Source organism: Pecten maximus, chromosome 11 (assembly GCF_902652985.1).
Source record: "Pecten maximus chromosome 11, xPecMax1.1, whole genome shotgun sequence".
Lineage (NCBI taxonomy): Eukaryota > Metazoa > Mollusca > Bivalvia > Pectinida > Pectinidae > Pecten > Pecten maximus.
In genome coordinates, this window is record NC_047025.1 from 9,174,900 (window position 1) to 9,198,836 (window position 23,937).

A 23,937-nucleotide genomic window follows, 5' to 3' on the forward strand; every position below is an offset into this window, starting at 1 on the left:
GTTTATCAGATCTAATGAACGCTCCAGGACTTCTCAGAGTTTTTATTTTACCTAACTCATGATGAGTTTTCTAAAAATCTTTATATGAATAGTCGGATGATACATATCATATGAATGCAAAAACTTGGAAATCAAGTAATTTGAACAAATAACTTGCAACAGAGGCAATTCTTAATGATTAAAACCCAAATAAACGTCGCAGAAAATGCAAAACTGAAGAGATGAATACTTTTCGAAAGGTTGATTGAGTAATTGAAGGGTTGCTTGGATACATTTCTCTTCGGATCGGTAAAATATCGTATGAAATATCAAAATGAAGCAAAAAGTAGTTATAACATCAAACGTGCTTGCAATACAGTAGTCATGCCATTTTGGGTTTTATTTTGAGCCATCACATCCTCACCACATTTACCGTAAAGTTTCCGCAATAGTCAACAGTGAGATATGCATGTATCTCTCGGCGCAGCGGCTGTCGTTTTAACGAATCACGAGTACCATGCTGTGATACTAACTACTGGTAGCATTGTGACCACACACGACGAAGCACCCTTAATTGGGAGCTCCCCAAGATATACCTGTGTGGTGGAATGGAGTGCTTTCTATATCTCACCTGACGGACTGACCTTTCGGGACAAGATATAAGAATAGATGCATCACCTAAAATACCTCCACTATTCTCTGTAACACGTTCAGGTTTTCTTCCCGTGGATATGTATCTTAATCTCACGTATCACACCAAACTTACATTCATCTCAAATAAAGCTGAATAAACAGATATTTGTCAATAAATAAGAAAAATTTATTATTAAATGTCTGCATTGAATAACATGTATCAAATGAATTTGAAGTTTAGTGTTGCAATGAAATGTCGTTTTTGTCACATAAACCGATTTGTATTAATTATTCAAAGAGTTACCAGACAGTAAGTGGCCATTCTATTCCATTTTAAGAACACCCTGTTGGAAAAAAGACGAATGCTTTTGTTTCTTGATAAAAGAATGAAAAATGGTTGTCTATTTCATGCCGAGTTTTCAGTTACACAGACGACCCCCGTGGCTAAGTTCACGCATGGTACATACGAGATTTCACGTTGATTTACGAGATTGTACAAGTATACTAATGACGGATATTCTTACTGATTTATATAAAGGAGGTATTTTAATTGAAAACTAATATTGCATACAAACGTTTTATGTACATACACGTCCTTGTACCTTTAGTGGTATAAACGAAGAACGGTCACAATGCCATACACATTCAATGAAAAAATAAAACAAATTTTGTTTAAATGTAATTCAAAACACATTTGTCTGTAAAACGATTTATACAATATATTATAGTTCAAGACGTATGGTCTACAATTTATACACATATCATTAAAGTGTACGGAGTATATCCCAAACATTAAAATCAAAATTTGAATAATAATTGTTGTGCCCAAACACTACATCATGACCCAGTAATTCGCTCCAACACCATCTTTCTTAATTCTTCAACATTATTGATGATGGACGACAAACTTGTGAGGTAGAACAAACTGTCATGATATTAAAACATTCGAAAATGATAACGAGGTCTTCATTGGATAACAGTTGTATATAACATCATGCCCCCACTCATCAACATTACGAAAACTGTACGTGGATGGAATGCGATGGCCAGGATTGGATATATCTAGTCGTCCTGAGGTCAGCTTAAACAAACACAACCCGGGGTTGTCCTCAAAACAATCTAGCTCTCCGTTTCACAGTCATCCTATTTAAACATATCAAATGATTACCAACTTAGTATATCATTGTAGAAGATCTGAAGTAAATTTGCCCTTTTTTGCTATTGTAACCTAGGCTATCACGGAGTTTGTTTATAATGGTAGCGCATCATGGCCATCATTCCACATACCGTGCCGGTGAATGATACAGGAAGAAAATTACACATCTCGAATTACCTTCAAATATCTTACTTCAAACACATGTCTTAAAGACTGTCGAAAACGATACCTTTTCCACTATTGTTCGTTAAGTATTCAATCTAGTAGACGACTAAACTTAAATTTGTCTTCCGTCGGATGAAGATTAAAAAAATTAAAATCACAATGGCTTGAGTGTTTTTGGCCATTAAGGGGTCTGATTTGTTGTCGCGGCCTGTTGGGATATGCCTCGGTATTCCCCGGGCTGAGTTACCTATAATTAATGCTTCTTAGCACAGCAAAGGGGTACAGACTCACAACAGGTCTTCGAAGCGTTAGTGTGGATGATTTTATTAGTTTAATGATTAGATTTGCCACGGTTTTCCCCGAGATATTTTACTGACAATTCTTCTTTTCAATACTCCAACAACACAACCGTAATATCCACCTACGAAATATGATAAGGTCAATGTCATATTTTGTCTGCTTTCGGCCAACATACAGACACTTTAGCTTTCTCTATCAAGAAACCCACTGTTGCAAAGGAATGCTTGCTTATGGGGTCACATTAATCACACTATGTCAATTTTGAAAGTAAACCGACGGATATATATGAATGTATGGCTTTTGTGTAATGATAAATAGGTCCAAGTTTTTTAACTAAGAATTTTTCATTGGAAGGTATTACATCACCAAAGGCTTTTTTTTAACATTTCCTTTGACCCAACAATGCTTTCCACAACGTTAGGTTAAAGAATTAACCAGTTTCTGTTATTAGGCTATCTTCTTTGATACTAGACAATTGTTTAATTTCCTAACACAGAAAAAAGGTCATATACAACAGTGTCATACTGACAAAAGCCACGGCTAGGAGCCACTTTGAGTTGTTTTACTAAAAATCATGTCGCAGACACATCGGCATATATTTCGGATCCATTATATTGACACCGGTAGGGTTCAGTGTGCATCCCTTACAGTACAGAGTGTCAACCAGTTGATCTAAATGCCCTTGAATAACCCCGGAATGTCAGAACTTGGAGCGAAAACCCAAAGCCTGACTTAAAAAGGGGAATGATTTACTTAATTCAAAAGTGACAGGTGACGTCAGCAAGGAAAATGTTGTTCAAAAAAAGTGATGAGGCAAGGATCCAAAACTTAATCGTCTCTTTCAAATCACGGATCAGGAGAAGGTTTAATTCTTTCCCCCATTCTAAGAAAAAAAATATTAACGGGATTACAATTATACAAGTATAACAAGTAGGCCTCTATTTTTGGCAAAATATTTTATCTCAAGTTTCTTTCTGAGATTCCAGACATCATTACGAGAAAAATCTTAATTAAAGAACTTGTTATGGTTAAACTAGGTCTGATTGGAATGCGCCAGTAAAAACAATACATTTAAATGTATGTACTTCTAAATAACTTTAAAGAGCTTCATAGTCTCCATATCTTCCATGGATATTCTTATGTACAAGAGGCTTAATACCGATCAAATATTTTAAACTGTAGTACAAAATATTGATGAAAACATCCAAATACCTTGTTAATATGAAAAAAGTTATCTATCCGAGATGTAAAAGATTATATCTACTGTTGAGGATGTTTCGTCTTTATCATGATCCTATTGACACCAGATTCGCCAAGTGAGACGAAATGGTAAAAATAAAATAGAATCATACAATTGTACGTGGTGTCAATAAGATCATGACAAAGAGGAAATATCCTTCATAGTAGATCGAATCTTTACCATCTCGGACAATACATAACACAGTGCTAGTACGCTTCACATTGGTCATTAGTCTGATGAAGGTGACAGTGTAGTCATCGAAATGTCACACTCTTAAATATCGTATATCATAACACTTCTATCATATTTACATTACCAACCTGAACAACCTGAAGATAATGTTCCAGAATACTTTGTTAATGTTTTCATTCTGTAAAACCAATCGTTCATTCTAAATACACTATTTTCCATTGTATCTCTGTTGTATTTTTGCTCTTTTACAGTGATGGGCCAATGGCCAGTGGCGCAAAATTGTATATGCTATTTTATCAGACTGTGATTATTATGTGTCTTATCATGTGCGGTATATAATACGACTCTGGTATCGTGTTGAATGTAGGATATTATCATCTGAATGAAAATAGTATTTGTAATTATACGCTCGAATCACGAATTTTTAACGGAGGAATATTATTAAGATTAAAGTTAAAATTATTCATGAAACTATGCTTTTAAATACACATTCAAAACGAACTAATCAAAGAGGCGATATAATAACACGTTGCCAAGGCAATGTTAGATATATCACCATTGACAGATGACAGAATTGTCAAAACATCAATCAATTTGATAGAAGTACAAGCAGGAAACACGGTACGCTTCGACTCCAATACAAGTCGAGATATCCCCGGATACAATCAGTTTCTAATCGCGAATCAACGCCCCGAGCTAGAGTATGAATAACCTTCCCAACTGCTTTCCGTTTTAAGAAACATGAAGTATACTATGAAAAGAAGAAGAATGATCTACGATGGAATGTCAGACGTATGTGTAATTATAAATGAACGTGACAAATTGCAACAGATACTTGAACTGAAAAGGAAGGTGTTTTAATTGGCATTGGGGAGAGGATGTAAGCGTTCAAAGGACGTATAAAATATTGAAAGTGAGGCATAACCAGGCTGGTGAGATATTCGAGTTTTTATTGTAATTTATCGCAAAAGTTAAATTTAGCTTAGACATTTTTTTCTTTTAAGAAGACCTTTCCATATCGTCGAATATATCCTGTTTAATGCCGTATTCACCTTTCCTAAGCACAGGCATGGGCTGATCAGCAAAAACCTTAGAAACGATAGGGCTAACATTGGATAAACATTCATTTAATTTTATCAAAGACGTCTTTTAGGTGTGTTTTTTCTATGTATGTTGAAAAATATAATGACAACCCCTAACACTAATAATCTGCATTTCATCTCTGTTTTATGACCATGAAAAATCAGCAAATATTTAGCGGGTTCTAAACTTGACAGGTTCTTTTTCATCAACGATTTTTTATCTGCTCTGTGCAGTAAATGTTCACCCAGGGTTAAGCAGGAAAGACGAGTAGGGCTTGCATTTGGTGCAAGCCACACGGTTAGCGTCCAAATTGATTATCTAAATCTGTCCTTGTACTTTTACAGGGCACGTCTGGTTTGTACAAACTAGCAATGCAGATGGTCGTCTGCTATATAACATTCACACATATCAAAGGTACCACACCAAACACGATCGTGTTTAAAACAGAGCGAGGATTGTTGTTAGCACGTCTGAGGTACTGCATACGTCTCATCAATGGATCATTCACCGTCCATATGTAACAGTAGGCTGTGTGCCACAAGTTAAATGTATATAACTATCGTTACATTTGAAAAAAAGAAAAAGGTTGTTTATCCAGGGTAACAAAGCCAGCATTCTTTATTGTTGATAATATCAAATGAACGCTAGATGTGTGTTGATATCATCCAATGAACGCATCATGTGTCTGTTGATATTTAAGTATTGAACTGCTTTCATTTGGAAGTTATGGGCTGATGAATGCCAACTGGACAAAGGCAAATTTAATGAAGCGCGCTAGCCGAGGAACGCATCATGCCTGTCGATATTATCCAATAAACGCATCATGTGTCTGTTGATATTATCCTATGAACGCATCATGTGTCTGTTGATATTATCCGATGAACGCATCATGCCTGTCGATATTATCCATAAACGCATCATGTGTCTGTTGATATTATCCTATGAACGCATCATGTGTCTGTTGATATTATCCGATGAACGCATCATGCCTGTCGATATTATCCAATTAACGCATCCTGTGTCTGTTGATATCCAATTAATGTATTGTGTGTTATTTTATAATATCCAATATCCAATGAACACATTTTTTGTTTGTTGATATTATCACATAAATGCATCGTGCTTATATAGATATTATCACATAAATGCAGTATGTGTCTTTTTATATTGTTCAATTAACACAGTATTTGTCTGTCGATAGCATCCAATGAACGCATCCTGTGTCTGTTGATATTATCCAATAAACGCATCGTGTATCTATTTATATTATCAAATAAAGGCACCATGCGTCTGTTAATATTATCAAATGAATGCATTATCAACTGAAATTCATCCATTAAAGCAATCATGTCTTTATTTCATTAATTAAACTGTATCAGGCTTTGAAAGTACTACGTTTTTATATTATCAAATGAAGATGATATTATGAAAATGCCCCCTCCTTTTCTATTAAACATATATAGGAACTTTTTTTCTGATTCTATAGAATGTTTTGATAATTCATTTCCTTATTAACTTTTAAACGGTGGGATAGTTTTTTTTGTCGATATTGCTACACGGTGAAATTCATTATTTAAAATCGCATATTATATGGACATTTGTCAAATTTGTCTCTGCTGCAGTTACTCATAAAACGAATACACGTTGGTTTCAAGAGATACAATTGAATGGGTACCTTTGTCATTGCTTCAATCCACTAAGTTTCGCGCTACCTAATCCGTGAGGATTCCGTATTAATAAATTGCATTCTTTTAATCCAACGAAGAATCTTTGACACATAGTACGTTGAAAAGATCACTCTCAAATCAGGAACACGTTGAGAGAAAGCATTTCTAAGATGTGATAACCCTTGTCCTTATCATATATTTTACATTGAAGAAATAAAATATTCTTAGATAAAAAATACCACTTTTCCTTTTACATTCAGAATAATATTTCTTCGATACTTGCATCGATAATACAATTTATTAACCAATTTATGTTATGAATTGCATAAATACTATATAACATCAGAAATTGAACGAAAGAGTAATTACTCGTCCACTCACTGGGACAGTTTTTAATGTACATTACATATCTTTTACCATCACCAGAATCTCGCCACCATGCGTTATACTTACTGGTCGGATACCCAGACGCCGTTTATGGAAGGAGGTGATGGAGCGGTGACGGGAACGTCCCGTGCGTGACGGGCCAACGCCTTACAGGACGGTGTCCGGGGGCCATAGCTCACTGCTCCTCGCGCTAACATCACAGCCGAAACTGCAAAACAAAACCACCGCTTATAATGAAACGGTTATTTGGACTCCTTGTATTTTTAAGGGTTTCCAGACAAGGTTATATTAATTGATTTCGAGTTAGAAAACGGCTTCATTTGCATATCAGTATTCTTTGTTGTTTTCTTATACATCACACTATTAATGACATAAATAAAATCTTGTTTGAAATATGTTTATTTTCAATGATTATTAAATAAACACCCTGAATTTTAAACAAAATGTTCTTTGTATAAGTCATTAGCGAAAAGTAAATTTCTCTAAAAACAAATCTAGTAAAGCATAGATAGAACACTGTAGTCACAACTCAGAAAATATCATATTATAAGATGCATTGTTTTCTGTGACGTAATAACGGTAGTACTGAATTAAATGTACTACTCTGTAGTGGAAAGCACTATATCATAAACAAAAGAAATGTAATCGAGATCAATTGCGTTGTCTTGAACTCTGAGTATTCGAAAAGCCTGCTTAACTCGAAATTAAAAATTCAGTTCCAATAGTAAAAAAAATATATATATAATATATTTGTTTTACTCGAATACTCGGCATATCTCAATTTGTTTTCATGACTCAACACCGATGTTTAGCTGTATTCGAATCGTATAATGGTATATACCATCTTCCCTCTAACGTTTGATCGCGCATTGTGAAATGTTACGCCTCGACAAAAATACGAATTTGAAATCAAATTTTTACAACTTGCAATTGCGACAACAAAGTTTTTCTTAAATAAGAATATGCACATTTTTTCTCATTGCGTCTCCAAATATGTACCAAGAGTCTGAACACAACGGACGAGTGATATTTTAGTGATAAGTACCCGATTATAAGAGAGGTAATGTTTATATATAAAGATTTATTTATATCATTTGTTTATCAATAGACATATCAAATAATGTTCAAATCGAACATATTTTCGACCAATCAAATGCCAGGAAATATCCATCATAAAGAATGACACAATTTCATCAGTACCCATCTAGTAGTTTTTGAGGAAAAACATTGACACGCTCATAAGCAAATGATATTTCGGCAGCCAGTTTGTAATAAGTCTTCTGTTCAAAGGAAATAATGAACTGCCCCGGCCAACGTTAAGTTTTGCTGATCAAACTCGATATTACAGGAATCTTATCAGTTATCACAGAACTATTCAACAAAACAATGGCGCTGACGTCATAGCAGGTTATTACCGGCATGCAACGCGAGTAAACGAAGAACGTTTTAATCATGATTCTTGATGAGTTAATGGTGTACGAAGATTTTAAACTACTTGACAGGTGACAAATATGTAACATCTTGTAGAAAACAGATCATTATGTTGCTTTCTGACATCAACATTTCATAATCAAAACTGAAAAAAAAATCACCCGATGCGAATAGTAGTATCATATTTTCAGTTGAATTCAAATTAGTGTCACTCAATTCAATTTTTTTTAACGTTTTGATGTGAAATCTGCTAAAACATAACATTTCACAACATGATGAACTATAATACTTAATTTGTATCTTATTTATTTTACGACAATTACAAACCCAGCTTTTTCGACAAAACATAGATATCACGAAATAAATTATTTTTCATATGTAACTCTATCATGAAACGAAACATTTTAAACAAGGAAAGCTCGTCTCATCAATGTTTGTCAATGAATAATTAAGATTTATCAATTGGAATCGTTTTGCTTATTACGAATTAGATAAATAAGATATGAAATGTGTACTTGACGGAATTTTTGTCAGTCCAAAATATGTCCAAAAGCTGCCCCCCCCCCCCCCCCCCCCCCCCCCTAAAAAACAAAAAAACAACCCAACAACCCAACAAACAACCCTACAACAACAACAAAAAGAAACTTTTAGTTCGACTCCAGGAGCGGAAAGCTAGTATAACCTTGAAGGGACCCGATTACCAAATATCAATATGCCTTTCAACACATATGTTAATATTAAAAAACCAACGCCAACGCCAACGCTGGAGTGACATTAGCTATCCCTTTTCTTCGAAGAGACGAGCTAAAAAGGGTCAGCTGTTGCGTATTCGTGAACCATGGATATGGGAATTGGTGAATCTTAAGTCAATGTCTTTATACAGTATAAACATTAAAAACAATTATAAGGTAGTTTTAATGTCAATATATTAATATACAGGTTTTCGTACATATTTTCGTATAACATATCAGCATGATGAACGCAATGCCTTATATATATGTTAGACATCAGTAGACTACCAGTGAACTTCGTGATGAATATAAAATACTGTTTCTTCTAAAATATACCGTCAATGATCAAAGTTACATAATAAAACTACACGTTCCTATTCAGTTAGCAACTTTGAAATTCAATTCAAAAGTAAAAATTAAGACTTATGAATATTCATGTTCTTATTATTGTTAGGACTAGTAGACGGTAGACGGAGAAACCAGAATAAATAAGCAGTGTAGTCCATTAACATGAATCAGTCAGTGATTTGAGGTGGCCAGAGGAAGAGGACAGATCGCTTATGTCAAGAAATGGCAACATACAGTAAACAAAGAGAAATAATTTATGTCAGAGTAAACCACAAAGTCCATTACGTTTGATAAATACTTCTCTGCTCATACAACAAGCACGGAAATAGTACAAAGTAGCCTAGCGTCTGCTTCGAGGGTAAACAATTGATACACCGGTCCAAGAAATGTCCGCCATTGTTGATAATAGTAGCCATGTTGTTTGTCTATCGATGTTCGCTATCACCATTCACATATAAATCTAGCTTCAATGAGACAGTCTCACTCAAGTTCGAGTACCGTTGAGTGGTTCTTCCATAATGGTGTTTACAATATTGTAAGCGACCTTACATAGTGTTTACCGTGTTGTATGCGACCTTACAAGGTGTTCCCTTGACAGTTTAAATCTCAAGCTCGCTAAGTTAAATATTTGTCTCAAACAACTGTTTTAAGTTTAGTGCCTATGTATCTTTGTTTCCGATATCATTTCACCATACACGTTTTATAAAGTATGTGGACGTCCTTACAATAACATGTTTTGAAATATAATTTGTATACAAAATCTTTTTTTTTAATCCCTATTTAAGTCATATTTAATTAACCGAAATTTTGATTGATTAAAAGGCATTCAGCTCAGTGATAAAGATATACATAAAAGGGATTGAACTGTCAAATAAAATAAGCTATTGTCTAAATAGAGATGTCATTATTTGAATTGTAGTATTTTAACAAAATCATAATCACATAAAAGTTGAAATTCCTAACTAAAAATTAATAATGAAAGTAAATAATTCTCACAGAAAGTTGAAATAAACGTGTGTAAAAATAATACGTCTCCTTAACCAAATTCACCGAACCCATGAAACAATGCCTCTATAAATATTGACATACATATCTACGAACTTTTTCGAATGAAATGCTTCGAGTACAGCCTGTTAAAGATGGTATTCAGCTTTAGCCGAATATAAGCGAGGTGATGTATGCGAACACACGTGCGTTTGTAAACCAGACTTCCTCTGGGTGGTAATAGACATGTTGTAAATGTCGACAACTAAATGTTGACACGATCCGTACAGGATTATACCTTTTTCATATACAGTTCTGTATACTGTTACACCAAGACCTGGCTGACTTTGATAGGTTTGTATCCTAAGATTATATGCCTACGGCACTCCAATATTTGTAGTCGGTATACGACTGGTATCATTTCTTCTCTTACATAATTCAGCGGTAGATTTATTTCAGCACTTTGCCCCTTTATATTATAAGCGCGCCAATTCTTACTGTTAATATACATGTTTCAGTGGTGGATTTATTGTTGATATTTTTGAGTCTAAAATTAGAAGGGAAAATATGTTTATACTATAACTGAGTTTTTATAGCACTTAAATTCATAATCACGAAAATGTATACACTTAAAATATCATTTATCATGTTTAACGACAAAATCTAGAATAAAACATTATGATACTTATCTGTATATATATATATCTGTATTTGAATCGTGTAAAGGAAGGAAATCATTTTTTTTCGGTTATCACGCGCTTAGCTTACAAATTTACGGTACAAAATTCAATATTTCAAATAGTTATTCCGTAGCATTTAACATCCACCCGTTGCTGACCACAACTGTTTGGTTCCTACAATGTTGCGGTAGTGATTGTTCCCCCTTATTGGTAGTGTTAAATACTGAGCCTGTCGGCGTTAGCTATTGTCTTGTTTGTCTGAAATAACATTATAACAACTGAAGTGACGAAGCGGACGGGACATGACAAGTGCAGACGACAGGTAAGCTCTGTAAATTAGTTATCTTAATTGGTGGAATGCGACCTACATACATTTGTATCAAGCTCCTTCAGCTTAATTGTAATTGCATTAAACTTCATTTCGAAACCCAATTATCAAAATACTAATACAAAAATAAGAATATGGTAATTTTAATCTGAAAATAAATAACATTTTTTAGGTTTGAAAAATGATAATTGCTTAGATTTTACTAAAAATTCGAATATTCTTAATTTTGGTATATTAAGCATACTAGGCATAGATCTTTCTCTCTCTCTCTGCAAAGTCATCCCCTCATTAATCCACAATAGCCTAAGTTCCCGAAACCTCGTAAAGCATATTGTATTGCTGGTGTACTTTTAAGCTCTTTCAGCTAGAACCACTAAATATCTTCAGATAAACATCAAAGGGAAATTACTATTGAATCAACTATTGTTTTTGACTTCTAGAGTTGCACAAATTTCATGTAGTTAACGACTCTCGTTCCGATACGTTATGTCAAGCAGTGCAGGGTGGTGCGTACTTTACCATTAAACAACCAGTTCAGGTCGGACTCAACACTGTTTATCATTTCACTACATAAAAAGACCGGCGACTCTACATCATTTAGACTCTATTAGTTCTGATTTATTGCATGACTTGATATATTGTAGAACATACTGTTCGCGGGTCATAACATACTCGCATACCGCTGTTTACCACTGGGAGGAAGCTGTACGAGTAGTGCAAACACTCTTATTTAGAAGGAAACTCAAATCACTCATAAAATCAGATAATGAGTTTTTTTTTCTCTTTTATTTGATAAAACTAAACTATAACATGAATGTAATTTCATTACCTCCGAGATGTTTGTGGGTGTTTTTGTGAATTAACTTTGTAATTAAGTTTATTTTGAGCTACATTCATTATGAAATAGTTCCAGACGTTCGAAACTAGGTCTGTTTCGCCTTAGACGTACATCGAGGTTAAATGAGTTGGCGATCATGGGAAGATCAAGATCACTTGATTAGTGAGTACTTTTCTACACACATATTCATCTATTTATAGGGGAATGAAACTAAAATATCTCTCGTTGCATTAATTTGAAAGTACAATTATAATAATCTAATCTAAATACTTGGCATGGACCGTAATACCATGTTACTTGTGACATTGAACGTCCTTCGTTTCAAACACAGAAAATTTTAAGATAACAAACTTTTAAAGTGAAATGGACTGTAAAATATCTCAAACATTTATGCAGAATCTCTTAAAACAAGCATTGATTGATCTATATATTCGACAAGGTGTTTTAAAAGTTACGTTTCTAAAATATTTGAATTATAACATTCATTTTTTTTTCTATTTTCAGCGTTTTAAAAGCAAAGATGTTCCATTGTAAACATTAATTGATAGTAACATTTCTGTTTCAGCCACCTACGGTCACTATATAATTGCATGTGGAAGAGGATTCGATCTTATCGGGCTTGCCACAATACTACTACTTCAACAATGAGATAGATAAACCTACAGCAGATATTCGAAGATTTTACAAACGACAAATACGATATTAACACATTCCTAAGCATTTCGAGTTATATACAGTTGTAACAAAACGGAATTAGAGTGAAACACTTAACCACACAGTGATTAACTTAAAGTGGTGGTACCAAGGAGGCCACAGAGGCGATTGGGTGACGTCATGGACACCATCATGATGCCATTGTAAAACACTTTATTTCTTTGAGTGATATGGATTTCTTTGATACATGTGGTACTCTTAAGTATAATTTCTGGTTTTGTTGTCTATGACCCGGCGAATGTCATAAATGAGCAAAGAAGAAGAAAACGCTTACTTTCCTGCATGGTTTCATTAGGTGCTCGAATTTATCAATTGACTGCTCGAATGAGAGAATATACGCATACGTTCATTTCTACATTGTATTGGTAAAACATGGAATTTTCATAATCACAATAGAGAATTAAATAAACGTGATTGGTGACTAAAATTAAGCAATTCATTCGATACTGATAACAGTTTGTGTACTGATGTCCTTAAAATTGCCGCACAGATAAAGTGTAATAATTTTATAGTTTCATGGTTCACAATATATTTGACATTTCTTTTCTTTTTTCTCAACCCCTTATATTGCGTTACTTTTGACCTTAAGTTGAGCATTCGCCTCTATGAGGACGAGTCTGACTCATGGCCAACATACAAAAGTCTATGAAATTGATTCTTGCTGTTGTCTGATCAACGTTCACCTGAAATGTTATCGACTGAAACTAGTTCGCCCGATGACAAGTTAATGGGTGAGGTATCGGGGAAAATTTGTCTAGGTGTGGTATATTATCATAATGGCACTATAAAGGCGTTAAAGGAGGTCCAATCATTTGTCCTTAGATGACCGTTTTGTGTTAATAAGATGTAATCTAACCAAATCAAACTAGTTACAAAACAACCGTTGAGATAAGATATTTCCATTACACGATAATCTACATGGAATCTGCTATGCAAATGTTTGGCCAAATAAAAAAAAGAAAAGAGGTATGCAATTTGTAAATGCACACATCATATTATGTTACGTCATTTTCGTCTTAAACGAAGAACGGGACATTAAAAAGCACTCAATACATTTCAGGTGACAACGTCAAACAAGTCTACATGTTGTTCAAATTGATATCTTCACCCGACACACATGAAATGTATAGGTATCCAATTGCTAATGACGTTCATCTCAGCATGTGCGTGTTGTATAAAGGTAGGAATCCCGAACACTATGTGTGTCTTTATACTGTCCCTATATCACTTGACTAAATTGCGTGAAGGCCCATTTATAATGAATATACGATTCCATTCTAAGAAGGTTTTTTTCCTCGTGGTATTTGGTGCACAGTTACTCATCTCCTACGTTTATGTATATCTTTATATATATACTGGTTATATCTGTATACGTTAAGACATGGTAGTAGGTATATCAAAGAAACTTTAGATAATATCTTATACGAGTTAGCCTTGAACCCTACGTTGTCAATTTTTGCATCGTTTTGGAAAGTTGCATGGATACTGTCTATTCGTATTTTGCAGCGGCAATAAAAGTCTGGATGTTTAAAAACATAACGCAAAAAGAAAGAAAGAATAATATATGATTGTATAACAGGAATCTAGGGCGTACGATATAAACAAAGCGAATTCTTCCGGACCACCAGGTCGGTGAAGCATATTTTTGCTGTTTTGTTTGTACGAGGCAAACATCGTCAACATCCAGGGGCATGAACGGAAGAAAATAAAGCATAGAACGCTAATTATGAATGCTACATTCATTTAATTTTGTTCACGTTGAATTTTCCTCTGCGTTTCTTATGTTAGGTTTGGTTTGGTTTATTTTGTTTAACGTCCTATTGATAGTCAGGGTCATTTAAGGACGTGTCTGGTCTTAGAGGTGGAGGAAAACCGGGGTACCCAGAGAAAAACCACAAGCCTACGGTCAGTACCAGGCAACTGCCCGACATGGGTTTCGAACTCGCAACCCAGAGGTGGAGGGCTAGTGATAACGTGTCGATACACCTTAATTACTCGGCCAACGCGGCCCCTGTGAATTAAACAAGGACCCCAAACATAGGGAAATTGATAAGTGCGCATTAGTTTTCTTACGCTGTTGTTTTAAAAGTAAGTATGTTTATATAATTGACACAAGCAGATTAGATGGTTCATATAGATTTCAAGATATATTAGCTTTCTTTTGTCTTAATCTCGAATATAAAAGATACGTTTCTTTTCTAAATCGTAAATCACAGATGTGATATTTATTGTCTACGTTCGAAACGCTTTTAGTATTTATTTGAACAACATCTTTTCGAAATGGATAAACTACCATTGAAAATAGCACTCAACGAAGGAAATACATTTTGGTAAATCTTTACAGGGCATTGCAAACACCTTGTAATGTATACATCAAACGACATGCCGTAATATAATATAAGTTTTTCTTTAACAAGATAGATATTTAACTTTCTGTGTATAAAGATAAACATGTAGGAGGTTTCTTCATTGAAATGAAGAGAGAAAGCAGATGTGAATTTAATCAATGGCACGTGTTTAAAATCATCTCTCGTGCTTTAATAAGATTTTCAAATGTGCTTTCGTGATGTGTCTAATCAAACTTCTTTATACTAAACAAAGCATCAGTTATGGCCCTGTTATGCAGCAATTAAGGACAAAAGAGGCGGAAATATACTCTGTAAACGAAATCATCACGTGTTTCAATTTACTCACGTGGAGACAGTTAAACAGATCATGAAGTTAAATTTTCAACTTGCATACAATTATATCTGTGTGTGGGACCCATGTTACTTTAAGTATCGTACACGCTGAAGATGTCAACACCCCTTTAGGTACGTTTTACTTTATAGCGTTCTTTTGTAGCAAAATATTTTACGTCAAACTTTTTCCCGCATATTTTTGTCATACTCTTCCAACTGACTTAGACGTGCGATAGCCATACAAGTATAGTATTAAATCAATGGGTCATATAGTACTAAAACAAAAAGGGGGGGGGGGGGGGGGATTTTTTTAACGTTTGGGTAAAAGGCACACCATATTATGTGCGATTCCTAAGGTGACGCGAGTCTCGCACACTGTGAATTATCTATATGCAGAATAAAATACAGATTTGTTATCCTGAAGAATAATTGAATTAAAAAAACGTCTTCGTCAATATTTCTAACATTTCCAATTAATAATCACATGGGTAATTCTCATTAAAATATATATGATTGATGGACTGATTCAGTTTATGTCAGGTCACTAGGTTACGATTTAAGCGTGCGTCTGTACAAACGTTTTTATGCTCAGGTGATTTTGTTCATTAAGGGCAAAATATAAGGTCAATGCTGCGTTTAAGCAATACAGGTACGCCATTCATATCTCTGGTGTTAACACGAATGCCGACAGAGTATGAATTATGTCGATACGTTTAATACTATAAACTAATTCATGTCAGCACGGAACTAGAAGTCATGAATGGGATATATTTTAAAGTGTTTCAACAGTGCAAATAGCATTCAAGTATATATATGTATATATTATTGCTTGTATTTATGGTTAGTTCTACAGTACAACATAACGTAAAACTCATTCATTATTAGTTTCATAATTACATAACATGGATGGTATTGAACAGATTTTCATTAAGATTTCATCAAGCAATGTCTGTCTTCGATCGTATTTTAATTGAATATGTTTCTTGACCTCTTGTTTTATTTTAGTATATTTTCTACCATACATTCCTTAGTGTCAGAAATCGTAACAAATAATTTGGTGTTGTTACTCAATTTTCTTTTTCCTTTAGCTGATTTGTTGTTGTTGTTGTTGTTGTTGTTGTTGTTGTTGTTGTTGTTGTTGTTGTTGTTGTTTTGTTTTTCAAACACTTCAGATACATATCTATCTCTCTTACAGATGTTTGCACTAAAATAAATTCTTTGAACTCTTGCTCGTTCTGGTAGCCAGACAGACAACAGATACAGCTAATGATATATACTACACAAGTACATTTTAACAGATGAAAGTACCGCACATCAATAGCAATGGTATGGCCAATTGAACGATATGATTTTATGTATAGCCAAGCACAAAAGTTCTAAAAATATTGATGCTCAGTTATTTAGTAGCCTGCTGAGTTGCCACTTAGGGTATTTGCAATACGACAGATACATCAAAACCAGGCCTGACAATGAACTTAAGAAAACATTAAGGTTCCTTTATTTCCATCTCACCACTAGGATAACAGGAGCATTTATTTCGATATACTGTTTGAATATACGTTTGCATTGCGCCAGGAAATCAAGCACTGACCTCAAAGTCACACATACGAGATAGTTCTTTATTTCAATATGACTGATTAATTTTGTGAAATGATAAGTCGTGTCGACATATATTGAATTTAATATTGACAAATTATGGATGATTCTTGTGATGATGAGTGGAAACTAACACTAAATGATATGGACATGTCAGTTCCAGTAACCATGACGAAAATTCGCTGTCGTTAACGGTGATTGACAGAATCTTTATTTCAGTCGAAGTTGTGTATCTGTCTATTACCTTCCATGATAGAGAACTTTCATCACGATCACTGGTATTGGTATGTTCATATCACTTCAGTTTACAAAGGATTCTAGATTCCCTGTCAGTGCGAAGTCCAGTTTCACTTGAAAAGGTCGAGCTCATTCACATACAGTTCTGACAATAATGCGTCTTGATGATTAAATAGGTTATGAATACATCCTTTTTGAATTGTTTTATTTTCCTCAGTCATACGTTATTGCTATACTGACTTTACCGACACACTGTCATATCCGACACATTGATCTGGTTCCACATTGTATCGGTAACGACCGGTTTTACTGTATTTCGTTATAGCTGTTCTGAATCTAGGCATAACATTCGAACTATGAATTATTATTTTATAGTAATATGCAAAACGATATGAAAACTCGATTTTATCATAACTGATCATGACTGGAAATACAGTTCAACGGATTATGTTTTTTTTAATATGGCGTAACAATGGTATGGATAATACTTACACAGTATGTAGAATTTTAACACGTTTTAACACGGATGCTTTATACTGTATACGAGCATGTTTCGCGAAATGTACTTAACGATATAAAAAGACATGTACGTGAAATTCTCCAGTTTAGTAAATAAAAACATGTTTTCGTTTCTTTGTTAAGAGTGTTGATAATAATTTGATAGTCAATGTATCAAATATGACTCTTAAAACTTCTGGTACATAGATATTGCAACGAACGCCAAAGACACGCCATATAAAACCATAGCATTTATTTCTTTATTTCAATTTTTTTAATAATATTAGTGAAAATAAAAGTAAACAAATGATAATCATCGCTATAATTCAGGTAAATAAAGCATATAATCAATATGCTTCGTGTACATAATACATTGAAAAAGTCTGTGGAACACCAACTTGGTTATTATGAATAATCTATAGTTTGTTACAATACAAGATATGATCTTAAGTGTTTAACATTAAATATTTGAAATTTGTAAATGTGATTTTAAAGACAGAAGTCAATTCAGTGCCATAGATTAAAATCTTAATTGATGATTTATGTTGTTGGATTTGATAAAAATCTCAAATTTTCTTTTACAAGAAATAACCCGTTTATAACCAAGTCTAATTTAGAATCTCTCAGATAGAGTCCCTTTAAAACTAATTGATAAGTGTTGGTGTAGTTAGAACATACGATTCCCAAGTTAGAAATCATGTGACGGGTTATCGCTGTAGTTTGGCAGGCCAGATCTAAGATAGTGAAACGTCCGCACGACTAAACATGAAATCTACAATATGATTGACAGTAGACTAATACCTGGCTTTCCTGCTTGTCAGGTAATAGATTAGACTAATTGTTTCAATAGGTGGGTATCTGAAATTAAATGTTTCAGTGACGAATACTTTCAAACTGTTCTGTAGTAGGCACTGCCCTGTTCTGTGTTGAGGTGGTTGATAAGTTTGAATGAGATAACGTCGAGGAGGTATTTCGTCAATAATAACATGAGAAAACTCTCAAACCATCACATATATAGCTTATCAAGAATTACTTTGATAGGTACCAGAACACATATCATTTTCGAGTACTTCGAGTGTGTAGAATTTACCATTGTTTATAAAATAACTTAGCATTCCCAGATAGTAGTGTTTACAGTAAGCATAACTATTTTATGTGCTGTCATTAGTTTTTGTGGTACTTTTACAGGAAATACTTCGAAGTAATATCATGAATAAATTTAAATTGTTGATTTATTTAACTGCTTTACAGAGAGAGAGAGAGAGAGAGAGAGAGAGAGAGACAGAGAGACAGAGACAGAGAGAGAAAGACAGAGAGACAGAGACAGACAGACAGACAGAGAGAGACAGAGAGACAGAGAGACAGAGACAGAGACAGAGAGAAATAAGATATAGCCATATATTCTGTAATCTCTTATCACGATTCCGATCTGAATCAAACACAACACAGGAATATGATAACCTACGAACTCAGATATTCTAGGTAAATGTACTTACCTAGGATGTAAGCCAACGTTAGATATCCCATACGAACAACCATCATGCTGCTAAGAAACATCCTTCCCTGCGCGTGGTAATGTGCAATAAAATCGGAATGTGTAAATATGAAAAGATGACAACCTCAAATTTCAGTCTTCTATTCACGTGCTTTCAGATGAGCTCGTCATTTCATGTCTTCTCGCAGTTATCGAATTTCATGTCTATTAACGAAGACGAACTTTCAATTGTCCGTCGTGTCCACTAGTTAACTACGACCATTGTTAATGGTCAACCTATCGGTCCTTGCCATGGTTGGCTTTGTTGTCCAGACGGTCAGATTTTTCAACCTCCTGAATGGCGTAGACTACGCCGTATTTTTATGTATCAAACGTGCGAAAAATAACTGCGTTGACAAAGGAAATCCTTTCAGCTCTCTAAACACCACTTAACATAATTTAACTAAGATCCCCTAGTTTAGAAATAGCTTGACAAGAAAAATACAAAGATAGATAACATTTTCACTTCGTAAATAGCACGAAACATCGGTAATCTTAATCCCGAGTACTCCACACACATCAACAGGTTGTTAAAATCCTCTAGCTATCGTTTAAGGAATTTGGCTTCAGAACATCTGCTCTCTCTCCACCGAGATGACCACTTCTGAACAATTAGCAGCCCTACGGGTGGTCTGTTGTACGGTCACTATACATTTCCGACTGGTCAGTGAGGTTTATATACTCCCCACTGGCTGGCTGAGAAAGGGTACAACACTCAAGTGGGAGGACCGATTGACAAAAGCACACTACACGTTTTCGTTGAAGACCAATTACAACGCTGTGTGTTATTGGCAGGAACTCATTAGACGAAATCTTATTGGTGCTCAGCAGATCTTCTGTTCAGGATTTGTGTGCGAGTCTATGTGTTTACATCAACACCCCTGTAGTCGCCTTAGTTGTACGCCGGGGTAGTCCCCCAATTACACCTATTACGTGGCTCTTGTGGTCCATTCAAACTGAAGTAGTAGTGTTACGTTGTCTGCTATCGACAGGTGTGTGTGTGTGTGAATATAATGTGTGTATCAGTAGAGAGTCATACACTGGAGTAGTATTGGAGCACACATCCTTCAAACTCTATGAAATACAAAAGGAAGTTTTTCTTTATATATTATATATATATACTAAATACGTTAATATAAACCTCTGCTTACAAAAATATCTTTGAATGGTTTTCTTGTTTTCCTTGGTAAGGTTCGTTGATAACACTTATGTGTATAGGAATACTACGCCAGAGTTAGGCATTCATATCAATTATACACGTCTTCATTCATACACAAGCCTACATATGGCTGGGGCAATGTCTATGAGAAGGAACATTAGCAGATGTAGCAAACACAGGTAGTGTTAAAGTTTATCAAGTATCATCAGAGACATTACACGTGTTTTCATTAAGATATTTCGTTTTAACAGCAATCCACTAGAATATAAACGTGTATTCGTTTACGTTTGATGTTTATTTTTGTGTTGTTTATATCCTATACTGTATATATAAAGTTATATTACTAGAAAAATGCTTAAGTTTCTACATTTGTTATATGTTATATATGTTTTTCATATTTGTTATATATTATTTTCATTATACATTTTAACATTTGTCATATGTTATATAATATATATATAATTTCATTTCTTATGTGTTATATAATATATATATTCGAAAACAGTAAAAACCGACAAGGACGCAAATTAGCGCTTTCGCTCACTCTTCAGACATTTGTAATATATTTTATACATCGATAGTACATTTGTTAAATGTTATATACATTATACATTTTGTATTTGTTATGTTATATAAATATAACTTCGTCAATTGTGTTACTATGTTATATATCAAATAATTAGCACAATTTATCATACTCACTATGTGTTTGTGATCCGAAGATAAAGATTTGAATTTCCTGTCGTAGTTGTACTGTGATGAATATATATATATATATATGTTACATTTGTAATATGTAATATATTTTGTCTATTAACATTTATTTTTTATTTTTGTATATATGTTTTATAGTCATTAGTATGATATACCCCCGGCGTTTCCCTTTGGCTGTGCCAGTCAGAAACTGATTATGACGTCATAATATGGAGAGTGACGTTATGAGTACGTCATGAATTAAAAATGACGCAATATTATAGCCGGTCCAATAATTTTCCCCCTCCAAATGTATGCTTCCATCCCTGCCAAAATGTATGTTTTCTGAATCATGTAACAAAAAGTATTTTATAAAAATCCGAATATCAGCAGATATGAAATGAAAACTCGTTAAGGTCCAATACGATTTTCCATACTTGATGAGATCTATATAAAAGAATTTAATGTAACACACGAATTTTATTGTATTAAACGTATGTATTTGTATGAATTTATGCAAACAACTTTTTGCCGTACTGATATTAAATCTACAATGATGACACCCGATTCTTTTTCTTTTGTGACGTAACAATACATGTGACAGAATGAGGGTTTGATGTCACAACAGAAAGAGTGGGATCCTACAGTCAAACACGTCACCAGTTGCTAGGTCTTCAGACTCGAGTTCATATCAAAGTTTATGTAACGGATATTTTAGACTGATAAAACGAAATCTACCTGATCAATACATGTTACAATGTACATATCTGTTATATATACACAAGACAGGCGAATCTATGTCTCTTTACAGGGAAAATCGTGCATCGTCAATTATCAAGAATGACGTCATGAATTACTGATGACGTCACAATAGTGTAACATATCACACAAACAAACACGCACCTTAAGATGTGTATGAAATAGCTGTATTACATACATGTACAATATTAATTTTATGAATATATTTGCTACATTGTTGCATTTGTTTAAAGTTTATAAGTAATATTTGTTATAATATGGGATGGAGAAAATTGCACTTGTTGTTACCAACGCGAGTGTTAAAGATACAGCTATGATTCCCTGTATTTTGGGATTTGCTTTCATACCGCTTCAGATCGGGGAATGAGTAAACTTTCTGTCAGAGGCGACTAAAGTGATGCCTTCCTCTCTTCTGCTTCATGACAAGAAAGTGACCCCCCAAAAAATCAACGTTTTCATTTTGGTATAAATACATTTACGTTCATTGCAATTTTAAGTTGCAATATTAAATTTCAATTTCTTATAAATCTTCTTCATGGTTAAGTACTTCACTTTTTGTTTCACATTGAATTACTAAATACCTGGCATTCGTGCAAAACTCCGTTAAAATCATAATACAACGTGTTATATAATATCATTGCGTCTTTTTTGAAAAAAAATATATAACGTCAAACGCAACTGATTTACATTTGCTATTTAAGGGGCATTCCTACGTTTGAATTATGTTTAAGTCGTCAAAATTTAACTTAATGGAAAATATGTATTATTTCCAAGTAGTAAAAGTTATAATCTTTACATTAATACAGCAGTTTTAGTTCAAGATAAATCAAAGGTCTTCTAGCATTAAGTCCAGAAACTTCTTAATTCGACCCGAAGTATCTCTAATTACCGTATTTGTATACAATGCAATTTCCTGTAAATTTCATTAAATGTAGGCACAATTACTCATATAATCATCGTTCGGACATAGATTTCATCAATAGAAACTGTGCATGTTTCTGATGTCCGAACGAAGGAATGCCTCTTTAAACAAAACATTCATCTATCTGCCACAGCCAAATCGTACTTTCAACCATTACAATGTCAAGTCGTGCAGGTGATATCGACAGTGTATTTTAATAGCTTAAGTTCTCGATGGTAGGAACTGAAAGATTTAGCGAAAGAACCATTTGGTACGGACAGAAAATTACGGAACGCACTCCAAGTTGCCAGAATTGCCGCAATTTATCAATTTCGTTTTTATCGTATCAAAGACACCCACTTGTGGTTTTGCAGTGTTAGTTCTTTCTGAATTTTGCAGATTAGGCACACACCGTAGATATATCGGTAATATTAGTACGCTTTGTCCACAAATTACTCGTTCTCTGCCGCCTTTACACCTTCCTCAGACATGATTTGTGGTTGTTGCAGGTTACAATTAGAAAGAGGTGATATATTTCAAGTTTTTTTTTGTTTTGATTTGTTTTTCAGTTTTTTTTTAAAGTCATTATTAATTAGTCTACAGCTTTGCTACCTATTTCTAAATTGATTCTTAAATAATATTGTAATCTCAAATGTATCAGAATTGTATTTTTAGCATCGAAATAACCATCATGAAATGCACAACCAATACATCGTCGAGTCATTTTTATTATTATTATTATTGAAGAGATTTTGTAGACTGCCTGGGCCCAACATTACGATATTTAAACACTGCATTAGATGTACTATTCCTCAAACATGTACTTTTGGGACAAAACATTTATCATGTCATCAATGACAGTAAATACACTTTCAGGTTCAAACATTGACCGTATTACCTACTCAGTGAGTGCACTATTTAAGGCCTGATATCTCATTATCTACAATGGCAGTACGTAAATATATAAGCATAAACATTCTTAGGTCCTATCAACATATATGGTCATTGAAGGACGACATCTCC

General features: G+C 34.1%; 1 protein-coding gene across 1 annotated transcript in view; it reads right to left on the reverse strand.

Annotated features, from left to right (window-relative positions):
- The window catches only part of LOC117337376 (protein APCDD1-like), a 31,094-nt gene extending 10,866 nt beyond the window's left edge, over window positions 1-20,228 (reverse strand). Inside the window, exons 1-2 of the mRNA XM_033898345.1 lie at window positions 19,365-20,228; window positions 6,869-7,010 (exon numbers count right to left, since the gene is read on the reverse strand). Coding sequence (XP_033754236.1) covers window positions 6,869-7,010; window positions 19,365-19,425 — 203 coding nt within the window. The 5' untranslated portion in view covers window positions 19,426-20,228. The remainder of the gene's footprint in view (window positions 1-6,868; window positions 7,011-19,364) is intronic.
- Window positions 20,229-23,937: the final 3,709 nt, after the last annotated feature.